Raw genomic sequence first — 20,536 nt, forward strand, 5'->3', positions numbered from 1 at the left:
TTATTTATTTTAGTACATCAAGTTAAACTAAATTATTATTATTATTTGTATTTTAGTTTCAGTTTTCATGTTATTTTAGTATTATTAGTATACTTTTATAAGTTTTGCTAATATATTAATTTTAGTAAATGTTTTATTAATTTTGTTCTGTGTTTTTGTCATTAAAAATATATGTCTTTACAGGTTTAATTAATTTAAATAGCATTTTTAACATTTTTAAATAAGTTTAAGTTTTTATGTTTTATTTTATTTCAGTAAACATTTATTATTTTTAATTATTACAATTTTGTAAAAATTATTATTATTTACTTTATTTATTTATTTTTAACTTTAATAACCCTGGTTCAAATGGTGCTGAAAGGCATTCTCACATTTTATGTTCAACTTCAACTTTCATCGACGTATAATTTGTTAAAATGTCTATTAAATTGAAAAATGGCAAAATATAAGCATTTTCTCTAGTGGTCTGAGACTACTTTTTATATTTTAATATATTTACTTACAGATTTTTTTCATGTTTTTAATTTAAGTTTCAGTTTAGTTTTAGTTTTAGTTAACTATAATAACGCTAGTTAGTACACATGGGAGCTGGTTAATTGTTGGCCAATCAGTCTGCATCAGTTAACCACTTAAACCCACTGATGACCAAGCTGGATGATCTAGAAACCACCTGAAACTTGAAATATTCCAGATTAAACACAAATAAACAGAATATTCTGGATTAAATCAGGTGACACAAACTCGTTTGATAAGTGTGCTCTCAGTATGTTGATGAAGCATGCTCATACTCACCGGTACACGCGTGTGTCGTGCTGCTCCGCGGACGGGAATCCCAGCATGCCACACACCACACGACTGCTGCTCAGATCCCAGCCCTGACTACACACCTGCCTCCATTTCCCAGCATGCCTCACCTCCAGCACACCCTCCGTTACCATGGCAGTGCTCTGAAGGACGGTCAGAACGGGTCGGAGACGCACCTCGTCCAGCTGCAGCTACCCAGACGACAAGAGACACGGACAAACATTAACCCTGCGAAGCCTGACAGATGACATACAGTAACAGAACATCTATTGTTTGATAGCGTCGCTCTATATCTCCAGTAATGAGATGAGATGTAAATGATCCAAACATATAATGCAGTGATTGAGAGATGAAGAAATAAAGGCTCCTCAGAAGATGTGAGATGTTCTGAAGGCTTGTGAAGATCATTCCTCCGCTGAGGAACAGTGAAAGTAAAGCTTCTGGAAACAAACGCTCCTCAAAAGATCCTGATGATCAGATTTGAGACTCTAAAACATGATTGATGGAGAATCAGGTAAAGCTGAGCTGCTTCAGTCCAGTAAGAGTTCATCTGGAGATATTACTGCAGTTATTTCTGACCTTTACTTGATCAAAATCACTCAAGATCTGACACCAGAAGCAGCAGCTGAAGCTGATTACACTAGAAGAGCTCTGACTGGATAAAACACTCAGAAGACAGAAGACATGAGGAGATTGACTTGGATATGATCAAATATGATACAGCAGCTCTATAAAGTTAAAATATTAATAAAGCATTATGGATTATGGATCCAGTGAGGAGCTTTACTGTCTATTCCTGGAGTCTCTGCCTGTAACTGAGCTCACAGACAGGAAGTGCTGAAAGAGCCACTCAGATCCTCCAGAGAGCTGTCAATCATCAGACGACAGCGGTTCACAGCATGTTTACACTGCTTTGTCTTTAAATTCTTTTCCAGGATTCACAGATGCATAGAAAGTTCAAAAGAACAGCGTTTATTTGAAATAGAAATCTTTTGTAACATTATAAACGTCTTTACTGTCACTTTCCATCAATTCAATGTGTCCTTGATGAATAAATATATATATATATTTCTTTTTAAATCATACTTACCCCTTTGAATGGAAAAAATATTGTGCAGCACAACTGTTTTCAACATTAATAATAATCAGAAATGTTTCTTGAGCAGCAAATCATCATATTATAATGATTTCTGAAGATCATGTGACACTGAAGACTTTTTTTACTCTATTTTTGATCAAATAAACGCAGCCTTGCTGAGCATTAGAGACTCTGACCTGCTCATCCATGTCAGTGAAGTCCAGATCCATCCTGTTACTGTGCTCCACAGTGAGATCAGGACTGTAAACCGGCACCGGCACCGGCTCCGGCTCCGGCTCCGGCGCTGGTGCTGGTCTCTCAGTGTTTGGTGTGGTCTCAGTGGGCGTCACTTCATGTGTTCGTCTATAGGAGGCTCTGCTGCGCAGGAAGTCCGGTAACATGTGTCCCCGCGGGGTGACGGCGCTCTCGAACCCGTTCCTGCGCAGATTGATTCGATGGCCGTTGAGCCGCGGTGAGGACGGGCCGCGGCCGCTGCGGTGGATGCCGATCTCGTGCCCGCGGTGTGGAACGTTCGAGACCAGGTTAGAGGTCTCAGGTGAAGGAGGTTCTCTGAAACGGGGGATGTGACCCCGGCTGAGTGGATCTGGACTGCAGATGACACCCAGATCTTCAGCGTGAGTGCAGTCGCTCACACCCCAACCGTTCGACCGGCACTCCGACAGAGAGCTCTCGCTGCCCGAACACCAGACATTATCCAGCCAGATCTGACCTGAACACACCAGAACCAGAGTCATTTCTACTGGAGCACTGAGAGAAGAGTGTGATGGAACAACATGAGCAGACTGTCAACATGAGACATTCACAACCTGTTTGACTTGCAAAATGAATTTCTGGGTGAAAGACACTGACATAAACTGACATGATAAACTGATGGGACAGTGAAAGTGTGTCTGTATGAAGGCGGTTGATCAATAACAGTGATTGATGACATCAGATGAAGAGGAAAGCCTGATTATTTAAGTGCTTTATAAAATATTCCATGGCAGAAATCCATAAATATATAAAAAGGGTACTTTTAAGTTTTTATCTCACAACTGCAAATTATCAATTGTAAGATGTAAATTTAGAATTTTGCCTTTTTTTTCCCGCAACCTTTTCCTTCAGGATTCAGATTTACATTTCGCAAATAACTTGTACTTGTTATGTATAAACTCAAAATTCTGAGAAAAACGCTGAAAGTCTGAATTCACATCTTGCGATTATTTGGAATTCAGCGTTTACATCTCGCATTTAATATTTTGCAATTAATAACTCTTAATTTTTTTTCTTGAAATTCTGAGAAAAATGTGGAAATCTAAGTTTAAATTTCAGAATTAATAACTCGGAATTGATAACTCGCTATTGTTAGTTATAAACTTGAAATTCTGAGAAAAAAAATCATAGTTGTACGTGTACATCTCAGAATTAATAACTCGGAATTAATAAATCGCAATTGTTAGATATAAATTTGAAATTCTGATAAAAAAAGTCAGAATTCTGCGTTTACATCTCAGAATTAATAAACCAAAATGAATAACTCAAAATTTTGTTAGTTATAAACACAAAATTCTGAGAAAAAAGTCGGAATTGTGTGTTTACATCTCAGAATTAATATCTCGGAATTATTAACTTGCAATTGACCTATCGGTAAGCCCCTCCCCTCGAGCGCATATGAGCCAATGGGAGTCAAGTATCAGTTTCACGGGGAGCGGAACTCGGACATCTGTAGGTTTCAGCGCCATTGAGAAACATTGGAAGATCCGAAGCTTGTATCATCTTCATGGTGTTTATGCTTCAAAAATGGAAAAATGATGTTCCTGGAGGATAGGCAATGGTTTTTATTTTATTCTATTTCCTAAATCCAAACAAAATGGAGCAAAATGTCCCAAACAAGCATTCACCCGCAATCCCAATGAAGGCAAAACTGTTAATTTTCTGGTTGTCATACTCTCATTAAGTTACCATTTTCATCTGCTCAAGCAGAACATTAATGTCATCTTGTGCTTTAGCAAGGTATCTCTGGCTAAAAATAGCAAAGGTTTAAGTTAGTGAGTCCATACAAATCTAAATAGCGGACTGTTCTCACATCTTGTACAGTGTAGGGCAAAAACACATAAACGAAGGTCTCTTCATATTAAACTGGTTAAATGTATATTAATTGAATCGTACCCTGTGATACATGAACAGTGTTGTTCCGGGATGTTGTTATCTGCGATCGTGACGAATGTAACATGAAGCTTCTCCCGCTTGCATTGTGATCTGTAAACCCTCGCTTTTAAATTAATACCCACGATATTTATTTTAAAATCCCTGACAGCTGTCATTGTAAGACAGTTAGCAACTCCATTTGTTTGTCCGAGTTCGCAACTGTAACTAAGGGGGGTGGGGCTTACCGATAGGTCAATTGTTAGATATAAATTCGAAATTCTTAGAAAAGTTGGAATTGTGTGTTTACATCTCAGAATTAATAACTCGGAATTAATAACTCACAATTGTTAGATATAAACTTGAAATTATGAGAAAATAGTCGTAATTGTGCGTTTACATCTCAGAATTATTAACTCGGAATTAATAAATTGCAATTGTTAGTTATAAACTCAAAATTATGAAAAAAAAGTCGGAATTGTGCGTTTACATCTCAGAATTAATAATTCAGAATTAATAACTCACAATTGTTAGATATAAACTTGAAATTATGAGAAAATAGTCGTAATTGTGCGTTTACATCTCAGAATTAATAACTAGGAATAAATAAATCACAATTGTTAGTTATAAACTCAAAATTCTGAGAAAAAGTCGGAATTGTGCGTTTACATCTCAGAATGAATCATTCCGAATTGTTAGATATAAACTCAGAATTCTGAGGGAAAAAATCAGAATCGTGCGTTTACATCTCAGAATTAATAACTAGGAATTAATAACTCACAATTGTTAGATATAAACTTGAAATTATGAGAAAATAGTCGTAATTGTGCGTTTACATCTCAAAATTAATAACTAGGAATTAATAAATCGCAATTGTTAGATATAAACTCAAAATTCTGAGAACAAGTCGGAATTGTGCGTTTACATCTCAGAATTAATAACTCGGAATTAATAAATCACATTTGTTACATATAAACTCAGAATTCAGAGAAAAAGTAGGAATTGTGCGTTTACATCTCAGAATTAATAACTAAGAATTAATAAATCGCATTTGTTAGATATAAACTCGAAATTCTGAGAAAAAGTCGGAATTGTGTGTTTACATCTCAAAATTAATAATTCAGAATTAATAACTCACAATTGTTAGATATAAACTTGAAATTAGGAGAAAATAGTCGGAATTGTGTGTTTACATCTCAGAATTAATATCTCGGAATTAATAACTAGCAATTGTTTGATATAAACTCGAGATTCTGAGAAAAAGTCAGAATTGTGCATTTACATCGCAGAATAAATAACACGGAATAAATAAATCGCAATTGTTAGATATAAACTCAAAATTCTGAGAAAAAGTTGGAACTAACATTTAAAGGCCAGGAACTTGTCGTATGTTAATTTATGTTTCTCTGTTTTTTTCCCATCACCTTCATCCTCACTGAACACCGAGTAGAGATTCTTACCGCGGCCCTCGCCGAACTTGGCGCTGTGAGCCCAGGTGACTCCATGAGAAAAGCCCAGTTCGCGACACACCACATTGGCCAGATTGATGTTGACCTCATCGTCACACACGGTTCCCCACTCGCCGTTATACAGCACCTCCAGCCGGCCCTCGAACTTGTTCGTGCCGCCCACCAGACGCACCTGGAATCCTGGGATCCCCTGCGTGAGCGGAGCGATGGTGAGGAGCAGGAGGAGCAGCTGGAACATCATCATCATCATCATGTCCTCCGCCTGCGGTCAGACACATGCATTACACATCAGCCTTCTCAAATGCAATCAGAGCTAATGACTCCTGTCAGCAGTAATTAACCCAAAGCACAGAGCAGACCAGACTACGAGAAGTTCAAATTAACCAGAAGATCACTGGATCATGACGTGGAGATCTGAGGCTGATCTGAAATCACCGCAGAAGCTGCATGCATTTATGTTTCAGCGGTCTGAGGCCGTCATCATCACATTCACAGCTGCATGTGTGCTGTGTGTTATATCACACAACTGAAGCAACCGAAGCACAACAGCAGGCGTATAAACCACACACACACTCCACTGAAACGCTCAGAAGTACCTCAAAACTCACTGAGAACTGCAGCTCATGGTGGATGGAGCTTTATGGGAAAGTTCAGTCAAAAATCAACAATATGAGAAGATATTTTGTGAAATATCTTGTTTCTGTCTATATAATAAAAGTAAACGGGGTTCAATGTTGTTTGGTTCCCAAATATCTTCATTTCTGTTCAACCCAATTCTTAGTTTTCATCTAATCAACTAATAACTAGCAATTGTTGGATTTAAACAAAATTCTGAGTAAAAAAGGCAAAAGTCTGTTTACACTCACAATAGCTCATAACTGTTAGAAATAAACTCAAAATTTGTGAAATTCTGAGTTTATATCTATATAAAGGTTAGACTCTAAAGGTCATAGTGGAAGGAGTCTTTATGGGAAATTTAGCCAAAAATCAACATTCTGTCATGATTTAGAAGATAGGCTATTTTGAGAAATGTCTGCATTTTATTATCCATTCAGTGAAAGTCACTGCGGCTTGGATTCCAATGTTCTTCAAATATCTTCATGTGTTTTCTAAAAGAAAGAACCTCATACAGGTTTGAGATGACAGAGAGTAAATGATGACAGAATATTTTTTGGGGTAATGTATCCCTTTAAATTCAGAGAGAAAGAGATTGTGATGCACAAATACACTATTATTAAACATGCAAGTAAATCCAATAAAAACTGAGAGACTGAAAGAAAACTTACAGAGGAAACCAGACAGAAAAACAATAGAGCTTCATGAAATATCTGTGAATGCTCTGAGCAGAAAACAATCAATCAGATGAAGATGAATGTGATGATGAGAGGAATGATGAGCAGTAAACTCACCTGTCAGAGCGACGCGTGTGATCAGAGCAGAGCAGCAGAAAGACTGAGAGACAGACAGAGAATGAGAAACCTCTTACAGCCAGCTACTGCTCTCTCTCTCTCTCTCTCACTTTTCCTTTTTTTCTTCTGGTTTATGTAAAGTCCAGTTATTTTTTTCTTCTTCAGTGAGTTGTTTTATAAAGAGCAGTTTTAAAGGGACGCACTCACTCTGAGTCTTATCTCAACTCTACATGCAGCAGTTTCAGTTCATTTTACACATTTTTTACTTGATGGATGAACATAGAAGGAGAGATTCGAACTCTTTTCACACCAGACATGAAGAAACTAGGGAAGCTTCTTTGTGTCATGGAATAAAAAAAATAAAAAAATAAAAATAAAAAAATTTATTGCAACATTTAATCTCAAAATTTTGATCAAAAATGCCAGATCAACTATTTATATAACCACAGTTTTATTACAAATACCTAAATTATGGTATTCAGTTGTACACACACACACACACAAAGTAAGATGTAAACTCAGAACTCTAAAAAAGTTTGAATTGTGAGATATAAAGTGAGAATAGCATGATATAAACTCGTCAAAGCCAGAAAAAAATAATAATATTAAAAAAAGAATTAAGTCACAACTGCCTTTTTTAGAACTGTAACATATAAACTTTCAATTTCCTTTTTTTATTTTCTGTTCCATGCCGGAAATAGGCTTCTATAAGAAACATTGTAACACGCTAAAAACACTAGCATAGCAACAAAATAACAACTACACAAAACACGATAGTAACTGCATATAGCGATGCCTTGGAAACCATTGAGTTTAACACTGGAAAGCGTCACTCATGTTTTCCTCATTAATTGTAAAAATGTCTTTATGATCGCACTGATTGTTGTTCATTTATGCACCAGTAAACCAAACTGATGCATCATGTTTGGCAGTTTCTCCTAAAGCTCTCAGAATCTCAGTGTTTGTGCTGTAATTGAGCACTGCGATCTCTGGCGCGCGTCCACACCCAAAATGAGTGAGTGTGAAAGGAATAAACACAGACTCTCTCTCCAGCAGATCCTGACCATCATCACGTCCTTCTCTGAGAGACCCGCATCGCTTCGGATGATGAGGAGAATCAAAGAGGACTGACATCACACTCCAAGCTCAATGAGTCATTTATGAGACTCTGCAGATGATTCAACGTCAGACGAGGGTGTTAAAAGTGATGCAGACCATTAATGGAGCCACAGACGCAATAACTAGTCTTTCTTTTTTAAGTTATATGTGTAGGCAGCGTTTAAATTAATGACTGTTCCATTACACATCTTCATTTCTTTCTGGTAGTTGTGGCGTCCTCTGCTGGAGAGATCTTCACTCACAGATTCATTATTAACACTGGTGTGTGTGTGAGAGTGTGAGTAATGTGGACTCTTCACCGCAGTGTAAATGAGGCTCTTTGATGCTGATTTAACTAAAAAACGAGCGTGAAGACATGAGCAGAACCGACTGAAGGAGGGTCAATTTGAAAAATCTCATAATATCTTACGCTGTTGCTAAGAAAAGACCAGTTTAGTGCAAATAAACAAGTTACATTCACTGAGCAGAATAATTAAATAAATACACCTGAGAAGAGATGATGCCAACCCCTCAGAGGACCTCAGATGATGCTAATCCAGAGACAACATACAGAACTACATTTTGCTATAAGTTTGATTGCATAATTGCTATTAAAAGTGTTAATCGTCTGTTTATGTCTTTTATTGATTTTTCTGAACATTTCTGCCGTATGCACATAAACTGACAGTCACCACTGATAAACTACTCCTAAATATTGCAGAAACGTAATTTTCTGTAAAGTTGCTTTACAATGATTTGTATCATAAAAAGCGATATACAAATAAACTTGAATTGAATTGAAAACAAATATAAACTATGCCATACTGTAATCACACTCAAATCATCCATAAACTGCTTTGAAGTGGAAAGGCAATATATGTCTCTGATATACATTTTATTAATTAGATTTTTTAAATATTTTCTGCTTTCATTTTCATGGGAGGAGGACGAGGCGGTGGTGAAGGGCAGGTAGATAGGCAGACAGGTGACCAGGGCAGCGGGGATGGGAGAAACCAGGGAGAAAACAGAAGGGACCAGGGAGAATCAGATGGTGGAGGAAGGGCTGACGACTCCAGGGGGCCGACCAACAGCGGCAGAGCAGGTGGGAGAGGAGCCTGGGGCGAAGACGGAGAGCCGTAGATCCAGGGCGACGGGTAGGATCCGGAGGGCCAAGATGAAGCAGATGGCTCAGGCGATGAGGTGTAGGCGGGGATCCGGAAGGCTGTGGTGGAGCTGGAGCGACAGAGGACCGAGGTGGAGCTGGAGGGAAGGAGGAGACAGACAGAGCTGGAGGGACGAGGTGCACTTGGAGTGAAGTGAAGTGACATACAGCCAAGTATGGTGACCCATATTTGGAATTTGTGCTCTGCATTTAACCCATCCAAAGTGCACACACACAGCAGTGAACACACCCCGTGAACACACACCTGGAGCAGTGGGCAGCCATTTATGTTGTTTTTGGGATGGTGTGTGCTGCCCACATACTGTACACCAAAGGGTGACTTCCAGCACAGGGAGCCCTAGGGATAGGGGAATGAACTCCATGGTCATGACAAGACAGACAGACTGTTCAGGGCAGATAGACAGTTCAGACAGTTCAAAAACTGCCTCCTTGGCAGTAACAGGACAGAGATCTCAGATGATGGAAGGCGACTAAGTATTTCTGAATAAAAGTCTATTACATCTACAGAGTCCAGCGGCAGCTCACCCCCAGGGGTGGTACAGTGGGAGGGGCTTTCCTTTGTGCCCTCGCTCTCCACTGTATCATCCATCGTTGCCGGCTCTCGCACCTGGTCAGACAATCCATGAGGCTCAGGCTCCGGGGCGATCCTCAGCTCTGTCGCTCTTTCTTGCGATGGCTCATTGGTCGCAGCAGGCTTTGGCTCTCCATCTGTGTTGGGCTTTGGCAGATGCTTCGCACAGTGGGGTGACGGTTGACTGGGCTCTGGGTCCGGATTGGGGCTCATGAGATCCTCATCAACGTAATAAGGTGTCCATGGCGAGTTGCAGCTCGCCAGCACCCACTCCACAAAGTCTCCGGACAACCGCACTCTGCACATTGTGCTGAGGCTCGCGATGTAGAACACGCAGAGCACGTCGTCCGGGAAGCTGGTCAGGTTGGAGATTTCCAGGAACAGTCTGGTGTGGTCCTCGAGGGGGAGTTCCCCCTGCTCCAGCAGGAGGAGGAGGAATTCGGGGGGATCCATAACAATAAAATAAAAGACTTTCAAAAATTAAAAAACAAAATGAAGGAAACTTATACAGATACTAAACCACGACTGAGCCTGGTTTCTCCCAAGGTTTTTTCTTCATTCTGTCACCGATGGAGTTTTGGTTCCTTACAAGGAGGCTAAATGACTGCAGCCACTAGTGTCAGTCGCTAGTGTGTCTCTTGAGATCAGGGTAGTGAGGTTTACCTGCACAGCACCTACTCACTGGCCTCTGTTACACTTCCATCAAATCATATCCAAAATTTCTGCATAGGCACGCAATCGGAGTTCCACACAGCTCCCGCACTATTGGGAGATATGAAGAAGCGTAACAGTCAACTTGGATCACGTGTGCCTTAATAACCAATCACATTTCAGCCTTGACGTCACTGAATTTCAGTCAGAGTTGTGCGACACTCAATCGGCGTTTATGGATACCATAGGAATGAATGATAAGTGCCGTAACAGTCACAAAAAGTCAATACCTTCTCTTATGAAATGGCATTTTTAAGAGAGATGACTGACGAGACTTGAACTGAATGATCAAAGTCACGAGTTTGAATCAATCGGAGCGGTTCCAGCATAAATGAATCGGTTTGTCTGTTCCTCTTTTTGCGTCTTCTGTCATGTTTACACGACACTGTCAGCTCTACTACTGGCTTAACCCTAACCCTAACTGAAATAAGTGAAAAAAGTATGATGTTTACTAATAAAATATCCATATATCCATTCCAAAGATAACATCCAACACAAGTTCAGTTTAAATAGTATCTGTGAAACCATGTCGATAGTACTGTCAGAAATGAGGTGTCCCCAACTGAAGCAAGCTATCCAGTGGCAAGGAACCAAAACTCCATCGGTGACAGAAATGGAGAAAAAAACCTTGGGAGAAACCAGACTCAGACCTCTGGCCAGAGTCCAGATGGATCCAGCATGATTTGGTTTTGGTGAGCAAGTGATGCCATGTTACATTTCACCAAATCTGATGAACAAACAAACTCATCTACATCTATGATGGTCTGATGGTGAGCAGATTTTCATTTTGGGGGGAACTATTCATTTAAAGAACACAAACACAGAAGCAACTGGTTTAACAAACTGAAATTTAGTCACCTTGTTTAATACAATATGAGCATGACATTGTTTGTAATACTGACACTTACAGGATATTAAAATAATCAGTTCAATGAACAGAAACTACATTAGATCCAATTAAACCAAATTTATTTTTGATAAAATGAACTCAACTCAACAGAACTCAAGAAATTTAACTGTTGTAGCAAAGCCTGGTTCCGATCTGCTGGACTATCAGAGGTTCAGTGTTCATGATGACTGATGGAATGTTTCACACTTGCTGCTGTTTTTTGTTGGTTACTAGCTGGTTAATATCATAAGTCTGATCACACACATCTCTCCGGATCTGAGGAATCGGTCACAAACAGTAATTGTACATAGATTTATTGTGATTCTTGCATGAGAATGGCTGAGCTGTTTGGCTCCTGAATCCTGAACGCAGCGTAAAGCTCCTGGTCGTGAGGAAAATCTGCATCAAACATGTACAAGAGTTTATACTGTGGACTCAACATATAGAAGCAAACAGAACCAGCGTCCCGGTCCACGAACACACCCAGCTTTCTGACGGACTCCGATTGAATTGATACAGTTTTTTTGTTGTGATGAGCCACACATAAATTATCTGACAACCATAAACTCCACGACATCTTATTGTATCCCAGACATACTGCGTCACTCGCTCCCTTCCTCCCCATTCCCTTACAGGCCACGCCCACATACACGTCTGGGCCAATCACATCCACCATAAAGAAACAGCGTCCAATCAGGGGCTGGTGGCACAGGACCTGGTTGCACATGTCGAATCTCTCGCCGTTAGCAGGAAAATGCTGTTTCTCTTTCTTACGAGTGACCACAGTGTTGTTCTCACTCAGATAGAGGTGTTCATTAGCTGTCTGAGGGTCAAAGGTGAGCGCTACAAAATCTAAAAACAGAGATTTATCAGAAAACTTCAGCTAATATGTTCAATTCACATTTAGCATTCACAATGCATAACGTCTCAAAGCAGCTTCACAGAAGGTGAATGTTTTTACATTAAAGTCTTTCTACAATTACCTAATGTCTATAATTACATATGATATAATATGCATGAGTAACAAGTTGTAAGCTGTCTCCAGCAGCACATGCATGTGGCTAGAGGAAAAAAATCATCCATATGCATGTTTAAACTCACATTTATCCAGTCCTGGTTGGTCACGGCATTCTCCTCCAGAGGAAATACTAGTTAGAGAATCAGACCATTATAAAACATGAATGGATAGTCCCATTACAAAATGTACCACACGTATACTTATAACAATTTTCAAATACTGTGTCTGCTGCAAATTTGTTAATAAAATGTTTCTGAATAAATCTTTTGAAGTGAATGGTACAGTACTGTTGAGTTTCCTGCACTGATCTGTGTTACACGTTCACTGAAGTCTCGTTCTAATAGTAAAGACATGACTGCTCTGGTAGTTTTAACTAAAATCTACCTATTGAACCTACTGAGCAATAATGCTAGATGATTTTTATGAATGGTAATCACCTACTGGTTTAACAGTGTAGCCTGTCAAAGTCCTCACCACTAGTCTCACGGATGCAGTGGATCAACCTACAAGCTACCGTACCTCAGTGAGGACAGATCATGCTGTAGATTCTCCTGTCCGATGTTTCCAAGATCATTATAGCGCAGGTCCAGCTCTCTCAGATATGAAGAATTGACTTTCAAAGATGACATCAGCTGATAAACTCCTCCTTTAATTTGACAGCCTGAAAGCCTGTAAAGCAAAAACAACATCAGCTTATTCTGCCAAATTCTCCTCTTTATCTGTGTGTTTGGATTCATAGATAAATAATGTCTTACTTCAGAACTTCAAGATGACAGTTGGGGCTCTTCAGTCCATCTGAGAGTATTTCCACTCCTGGATCCTGTAGAGGATTGTCGCTGAGGTCCAGGACTCTCAGATTCATGTTTTCTCCAGAAAGCACATACTTGATCTGCTCCATGTCCTGACTCTGGAAGTTATTGTGGCTGAGGTTCAGAATCTCAATCTGGCAGTTGGGATCACGGAGCGCTGTGGAAAGCTGCTGCAGCGCGGACAGACCGAGAGCATTGTGGCTCAGATCCAGATGAGTCAGGTGAGAGTGTGGTGAAGTCAGGTAACGCGTCAGGATCTCACAGTGCTGCTCCGTAAAGCCACTTCCCTTGAGCCTGTCCATATTGCAATAAAAATATTACAATCTTGCATTTAACTGCTGCAATTTTACTTTTAATCTCTGTTATATTCAAATTGGACTGGGAATATTCCATGAAACATTCCAAAGATGTTTAGCATCACAGTACTTACAGAGCCTTTCTGAAGCATGTGATGGCTGGGGAGAACCTCTGAAACCCGTCTAAGGATGTGTTGTATTTCCTGAGGTCAAACTCATCATGTTTCGTGTCTGACATCACAAACTGGAAAGCCAGAAGTGTGCTCTGGAACGGTGTGAGGGGCTCTTTGGATTGTGAGCGTTCAAGCTCATGCATTTCCTGTAAAAGTGATCGGTTCTTGAGCTCCACCAGACAACGAACGAGACCGATGCATCTCTCAGAAGACAGATCTTTCCTCCTCAAAGACTTAATGTACGTGGCCACCTTTCTGTGATCATCTGAACTACTACTCCAGACTGAAGGCAGGAATCCTTCAAGTATTTTTCTGCTGGAATCACAGGAAATCCCAAAGACAAAACAGTTAAAGAGGTCCAAGTGTCCATTTTTGCTTATCAAGGCCTCATCAATCAAAATTTTGAGAAAATCACACAAAGTTGACTTCTGCTTCTTTTTAGCTGTAAATAATTCCAGAGAGCCTTGATTTCCTGATTGATATTTTTGAAGTGCAAACATGGCTGCAAAGAATTCCTGGACACTGAGATGGACAAAGCTGAAAAGTTTGCTCTCGTAAAACAGAAATTTGCGCACTGAGACGCAGGTAATGACGCCGGGATACTGAGACGCTTCTTCAACAGAGATATCATATTTCTTCAAGTCTTCTTCACTGAAGATGGCATTCTGTTCCTTCAGCTGTCTGTATGCCAGCTCTGCCAGTTTCATAATCACTTCTTTATGTTGCTGGAGAGCGTCTTGCTGTAACAGCTCTACCCCTTGATATTTCTTGTGGCTCAGTCCAGTCTGAATAAGCAGATAGTGGATGTACATTTCCGTCAGATTTGATGGTATATTTCTATCTTTATTCTGATTTTCGGTGATGTCTTTGAGAACAACCGATGAAATCCAACAAAACAGAGGTATGTGGCACAATATCCACAGGCTCTTTTGAGACTTTAGGTGACAGATGACTTCATTGGTTAGCTTTGTATTCTCAAACTGCCTCTTGAAGTACTCCTGCTTTTGCTCATCTGTGAATCCTCTGATGTGTGTGATGTATCCCTTTCGGAAGACCTCAGACGGAAGCTGTCCAGCTGCGACGGGACGGCTGGTGATCCACACGTGAGCGGATGGGAGAAGTCTTCCTCGCAGAAGGTTTACCAGAAGGACATCCACTGAGGCTTCTTCAGTCACATCCGACAAAAGCCTGCTCTTAAAGTCCAAAACCTTTTTATATTCATCCAGACCATCTAAGATGTACAGAACCTTCCTATTGCAGATCCATTCAGAGATCTGTCTCGCTTCTCTAAACTCAGGGTAAAAGACACAGATCAGGTCAAAAAGACTCTTTTCTTCCTCAAGCCAGTTCAGCTCTCTGAACGGCAGCAGAAACACAAACTCCAGATCTTGATTGGCTTCTCCACTTGCCCAGTCGAGGACAAACTTCTGCACGGTGAACGTTTTCCCAATTCCAGCAATTCCTTTAGTCAGAACGGCCTTTATGGTTCTGTTCTCACCCCCGAGTGGCTGAAGGATTTGATTGTAGTTGATGACCGTCTGTGCTGATGTGTTTAAATCATGCGTCGTCTCGATCTGCCAGATCTCATGTTCTCTATTGATGGGGTCTGACTCGTCATTGATGATGAACAGTTGTGTGTAGATCTTGTTCAGAGAGACCGACTCCTTGATTCCTTGCAAAATACACTCAGAGTCCGCCATCATTCCTGATTTCATCTTATTCTTTATGTTCTGAAGAACTTCTAAACATCAGGACAAGTTGGAAAGTTATATCATTAACAGGAGCATCACACTTATGAATGAACAGTGTTCTACAACTATTCTTACCATGTTTGTTTACTGAGGTAGAGTGAGACACCTGTGGCTAAAAAAAACAAACATACATAAATATATGTAGTATAACATACGCAGAATCCATATCATAAACAAGAGTCTGCTGGAATCACAAGAAAACACAGAAAAAAACAGTTACAAAGATCCAAGTGTACATCCAAGGCCACATCAATCACACAAATTAGACTTTGACCTCTTTTTAGCTGTAATTAATTTCCGGTAGTCATGACTTCTTGATAGGAATGACTCTCTGATATTGTTCCAAACCTGTTTGAATTTCTTTCTTCTGTTGAACACTAAATAAGATATTTTGAAGTATCTGGGTTAAATGGTTAATTCACCCAAATATGAAAATTATCTTGTATTTTACCTCGAGGCATCCTAGGTGTATATGACGTTCTTCTTTCAGACGAATCCAGTCGGGAGTTATATTAAAAATTGTCCTGGCTATTCCAAGCTCTATCATTGCAGTCAGCGGGTATTGGACTTGAACAGTCCACAAGTCATCAAATAAAGCGTGCACATTCATAATAAAACATGCCTCACAGGGCTCCAGGGGGTGAATAAAGTCCTCCTGTAGTGAATCCATGTGTTTTTGTAAGAAAAATATCCATATTTAAAACGTAATAAAAACTTTTCTCTCACTTCCGTTATCTGTCATACACTGAAGGTGTTCCTGCAGATGACGCCAGATGTATGCGGAGCACATGCCTCTGACATGTGCTAGTCTCACAAGTGTGTTTATAGGAGCAAAGTTTCCTTACTTTAGCAAAGGAAAACCAGTCTCCAAATCAGCGTAGCGCCATTTTGGCAATTCTGAGCAGTACGCAGGTGGCTTACGCTCTTCTGTGTCAGCCGCGCTGCATCGATGCGCTGTTTGCTTTCAAACCAAAGCGTAAATACACATAAAAAACGTATCCTTGTGGTGCGGCTGATACAGAAGAGCGTACTCCATCTGCATACTGCTCAGATTCGCCAAAATGGCGCTACGCTGATTTGGAGAGACACAGAGGAGAGGAATTGTTGAATTGTTGGTTCTCTTCGTGTACAAAAAGTATTCTCGACGCTTCATAACGTTACGGTTGAATCACTGATGGCAGATGGACTATTCTGACGATGCTTTTCATACTTTCCTGGACCTTGACACTGTTATTTATTTGGCAGACTATGGGACAGTATCAAGACTCCCTGTTTTCATCCAAAATATCTTAAATTGTGTTCCAAAACCGCAACATCTCAAATCGCGATTCGATTTTGACTAATCGCAGAGCCCTACTACTGACTGCAATGATAGAGCTTGGAATAGCCAGGACAATTTTTAATATAACTGGATTCGTCTGAAAGAAGAAAGTCATATACACCTAGGATGCCTCAAGGGTGAGTAAAACACAAGCTAATTTTCATTTTTGGGTGAACTAACCCTTTAACAAAGAGCTGCTGGTAGCCATTGACATCCATAGTATGATGGAAGTCAATGGCTACCATCAACTGTTTGGTTCCCAACATTCTTCAAAATATCTTCTTTTGTGTTTAGCAGAAAAAAGAAAGTCATACAAGTTTGGAACGACTTCAGGGTGAGTAAATGACAGAATTTGCATTTTTTGGGTGAATTATAACTTTAAATGAGTAACTCTACAAAATGTACATTACAGTATTTTATTGGTCAGACACTCACCACATGTTGGTTTATGATAACGTCACCAGTTATGTTGTTTCCTTCCATGATTGGAGCAAATGCTGTACAACCATCCTTCTGGTCAATTGTTAAGTTACACTGATTTTGGGTCTGAATCAACCGTTGTCCACATGATACAGAATTATTATAATTATTATTATTATTGTTATTATTATCATTATCACTATTATTATGTTGGGGAAGATTGTTATGGTTTTGAACTGTCATGTGTCCAGAATGTGTTTGAACGCCATCACCATCTGTTTAAAAATAAATAAATACATACAAAACCAAAACAGTGTAAATATTATAGTAAAACATACTGAAGAATGAGAAACATTGTCTAAAAACAAAATAAATTATACATCTTTTCGTATGTTTGGTATGAATCTTTTTTCTGATTTTCTTCAGCATGTACTTGACCCATTTTAATACTTCTTTCTTTCCATGCAATTTTTGCAGGGCCTTTATGGTGTCTTCCAAACTCCCTGTTGTTCTGCAGCTGTATTAAGAAAAAGATAAGAGAGTTATACGACTAATGTTCACATACAAAAGCAAAAATTGTGTCCAAAATAAAAGTTGATCATGAGCTGATGGAGAGAGAAATGACAGTATTCATCATAACACCTTCAAGCACATCATTAACGGACCTGATCACCATGGACTCCACAGATAATAATACTACAGGGGCCATCCAGTGTTGTGGAAAGGTTTTCATTTATTATGTGTGAGACCTAATCTCAAATCTTTACTTTATATAACATTTATTTAAAGGCCAGAAAACATAACCAATAACCATAGCTCATAAATATGGCAACAACAACAAAAAGGCAACCAGCTGGAGAAACGGCATAACCAGAAATAACACTTTTCTTTGACATTCGTGGAAATGCCATTTATTCTCAATGTTTTGTGCTATAAAAAGAATTATATTCTGAGTGTTACAGTTGGTTTGATGCCTCTAGGCAAAATGGTTATTGACTTTAATGAAATTATAATATTACATACATTTACACAACTAACAAATGCATTGTAAATTCCACAAAAAGAGCCTTGTGTAGCGAAAGGCATATTTTTAGCAACTAATGCAACTAATGTCAGGTAAAACATTGCTAAATCCCAATCGAACTGGCTAAATAGACTATGTGCTGTATTATCTTTTGGTATGACTAGTAAATACTTTTTGTTATCAATTAATTGGTCAAACTGTAAAACGGTTCTCGATTCAGTCGAAGAATAGTTCACTCACGCAACGAATCGTTCAGAGTGTATTTTCCTTAATAAAATAAGGCTCAAGTTTGGACATCGGGGACAAAACATCTCTGGATGAGTATTTTATCACAGTCTATCCAACCAACCTGCATTCGATCGTTTTGATCGATTATGAAGTTACCCTGCATGTTCCGGGGGAGTCGTGGCCTAATGGTTAGAGAGTCGGACTCCCAATCGAAGGGTTGTGAGTTCGAGTCCCGGGCCGGCAGGAATTGTGGGTGGGGGAAGTGCATGTACAGTTCTCTCTCCACCTTCAATACCACTAACCATACTTGGCTGAATCCAACTGACCATACTTGGCTGAATCCCGGGGCGCCGCAGCATAAAATGGCTGCCCCACTGCTCCGGGTGTGTGTTCACAGTGTGTGTGTGTGTTTCACTGCTCTGTGTGTGTGCACTTCGGATGGGTTAAATGCAGAGCACTAATTCTGAGTATGGGTCACCATACTTTTTTGGGGGGGAAGTCGTGGCCTAATGGTTAGAGAGTCGGACTCCCAATCGAAGGGTTGTGAGTTCGAGTCTCGGGCCGGCAGGAATTGTGGGTGGGGGGAGTGCATGTACAGTTCTCTCTCCACCTTCAATACCATGACTTAGGTGCCCTTGAGCAAGGCATCGAACCCCCAAAATGCTCCCCGGACGCCGCAGCATAAAAAAAATGGCTGCCCACTGCTCCGGGTGTGTGTTCACAGTTACTGCGTGTGTTCACTGCTCTGTGTGTGTGCACTTCGGATGGGTTAAATGCAGAGCACGAATTCTGAGTATGGGTCACCATACTTGGCTGAATGTCACGTCACTTTCATGTTGTGTTCTGTACTGAAGGTTAAGACATTTTCCAACCACAAGAAGCATAAAATCACTGCAAACGACAGCACTAAAAATACCAGTACATAAATATCACAGTATATTAAGAGTCATCATTGTTATCCTGCACACACACGCTATAAACACGTTTTATCGTATTCGATTAAAATCGTAAAATAGCTACCTGTTTAAGAGCTTGCAGAGTCTCTTCTGTAATAAGAAGCGGGTTTTCTCATCCAGACCTTTGATGATCGTCTTCATGCGTCCCATCGCTGCACGCTCGTTTGAGGAAGTGTGTGACGCAGCTGTGTGTGTCTAAAAACCGTTCAAGTTTAAAACTGTAAAAGCGCGCCAACAGCAACGCGCCAGTTAGGTGAAGTGAAGCTCCGCTAGGCGGGAGGATCCTCGTGACGAAACAAACAAAAACACTTTTGATTCACGCAAAACAAATACTTTATACTTCCGTCTTTCAGATTCTGATGATTCACGCTATTATGATTATTTTATTCCTATATGACCATGTTTTTCGGAACAGAATTTAATATTAGATGAGTTAATTGCTTTAGTGTTTTACACTTTAAGACTTAAAAGCTGTTTGCTTTAAACAAGCGACACTGCGACAGGTTTATTATGATGTTAGATTAGATAGCCTATTTATATTATATGGCATTGTAATTTTATTTGAGTGAATTTTGTCCAACTGCTCATTTCTGAAAATGCAATTTGTATTAGGCTATTTGCTAAAGTAAACAACACGTGGTTTTACATTAGCAGTATTATTTGTTGTGAAGGATGACATTAAATCGAATAATAAATTGAATTAAATCATAATGTAGACATGCATTTTTTGTTAAGCTGCTTTGAAACAATGGGTATTGTGAAAAGCGCTATTTAAATAAATTTGAATTGAATTGAAAAGGATGATCTTAAGTATACTAAAGTATTCTAAAACTACAAAACACAAGTCAAGCATAATGTGTGTAAGTTTCAAGGCAAGACACGTTATTTTACTGCACATTCACTACAGTTTATTCTTCATGATAAAATGAGTGTGAAAGCATCACCGCAACTGTCCTTACAGCAGCTCCACTAAACACTGCAGAGCAAAATTATACAGAAGCTTATTTTTAATAACTTTACAATTTTGTAAATCAAGCACAAACTGAATGTGATGTATGTATACGCAGAAAAAGAGTTGACCAGCTGTACTTGGTGTTTTCAGCAGCAGTGACCAGTAGATGGAGACATAGGACAGTCATCACTCACTGTCAGTCAGGCGTCGTCATCTGCTGCGCGCATGCGC

General features: G+C 39.6%; 2 protein-coding genes across 2 annotated transcripts in view; both read right to left on the bottom strand.

Annotated features, from left to right (window-relative positions):
- Positions 1-7,065, bottom strand: part of LOC109092515 (lysyl oxidase homolog 4-like) — a 29,376-nt gene extending 22,311 nt beyond the window's left edge. Inside the window, 4 exon segments of the mRNA XM_042766713.1 lie at positions 793-995; positions 2,080-2,612; positions 5,488-5,758; positions 6,906-7,065. Of these exon segments, the coding sequence (XP_042622647.1) occupies positions 793-995; positions 2,080-2,612; positions 5,488-5,749 (998 nt within the window). The 5' untranslated portion in view covers positions 5,750-5,758; positions 6,906-7,065.
- Positions 7,066-11,299: 4,234 nt separating this feature from the next.
- On the bottom strand, positions 11,300-19,670 carry LOC109073205 (NACHT, LRR and PYD domains-containing protein 12-like). Its single transcript, XM_042766711.1, has 9 exons — positions 19,418-19,670; positions 17,526-17,662; positions 17,161-17,420; positions 15,480-15,516; positions 13,615-15,394; positions 13,131-13,478; positions 12,895-13,044; positions 12,459-12,505; positions 11,300-12,209 (listed from the first exon to the last, which is right to left on the bottom strand). The coding sequence occupies exons 1-9, from the start codon at positions 19,501-19,503 to the stop codon at positions 11,671-11,673; spliced, it is 3,384 nt and encodes a 1,127-aa protein (XP_042622645.1). The 5' UTR covers positions 19,504-19,670; the 3' UTR covers positions 11,300-11,670.
- Between the last annotated feature and the right edge of the window lie 866 nt (positions 19,671-20,536).

The sequence above is a fragment of the Cyprinus carpio genome, chromosome A11 (genome assembly GCF_018340385.1).
Source record: "Cyprinus carpio isolate SPL01 chromosome A11, ASM1834038v1, whole genome shotgun sequence".
Classification (NCBI taxonomy): Eukaryota; Metazoa; Chordata; class Actinopteri; order Cypriniformes; family Cyprinidae; genus Cyprinus; species Cyprinus carpio.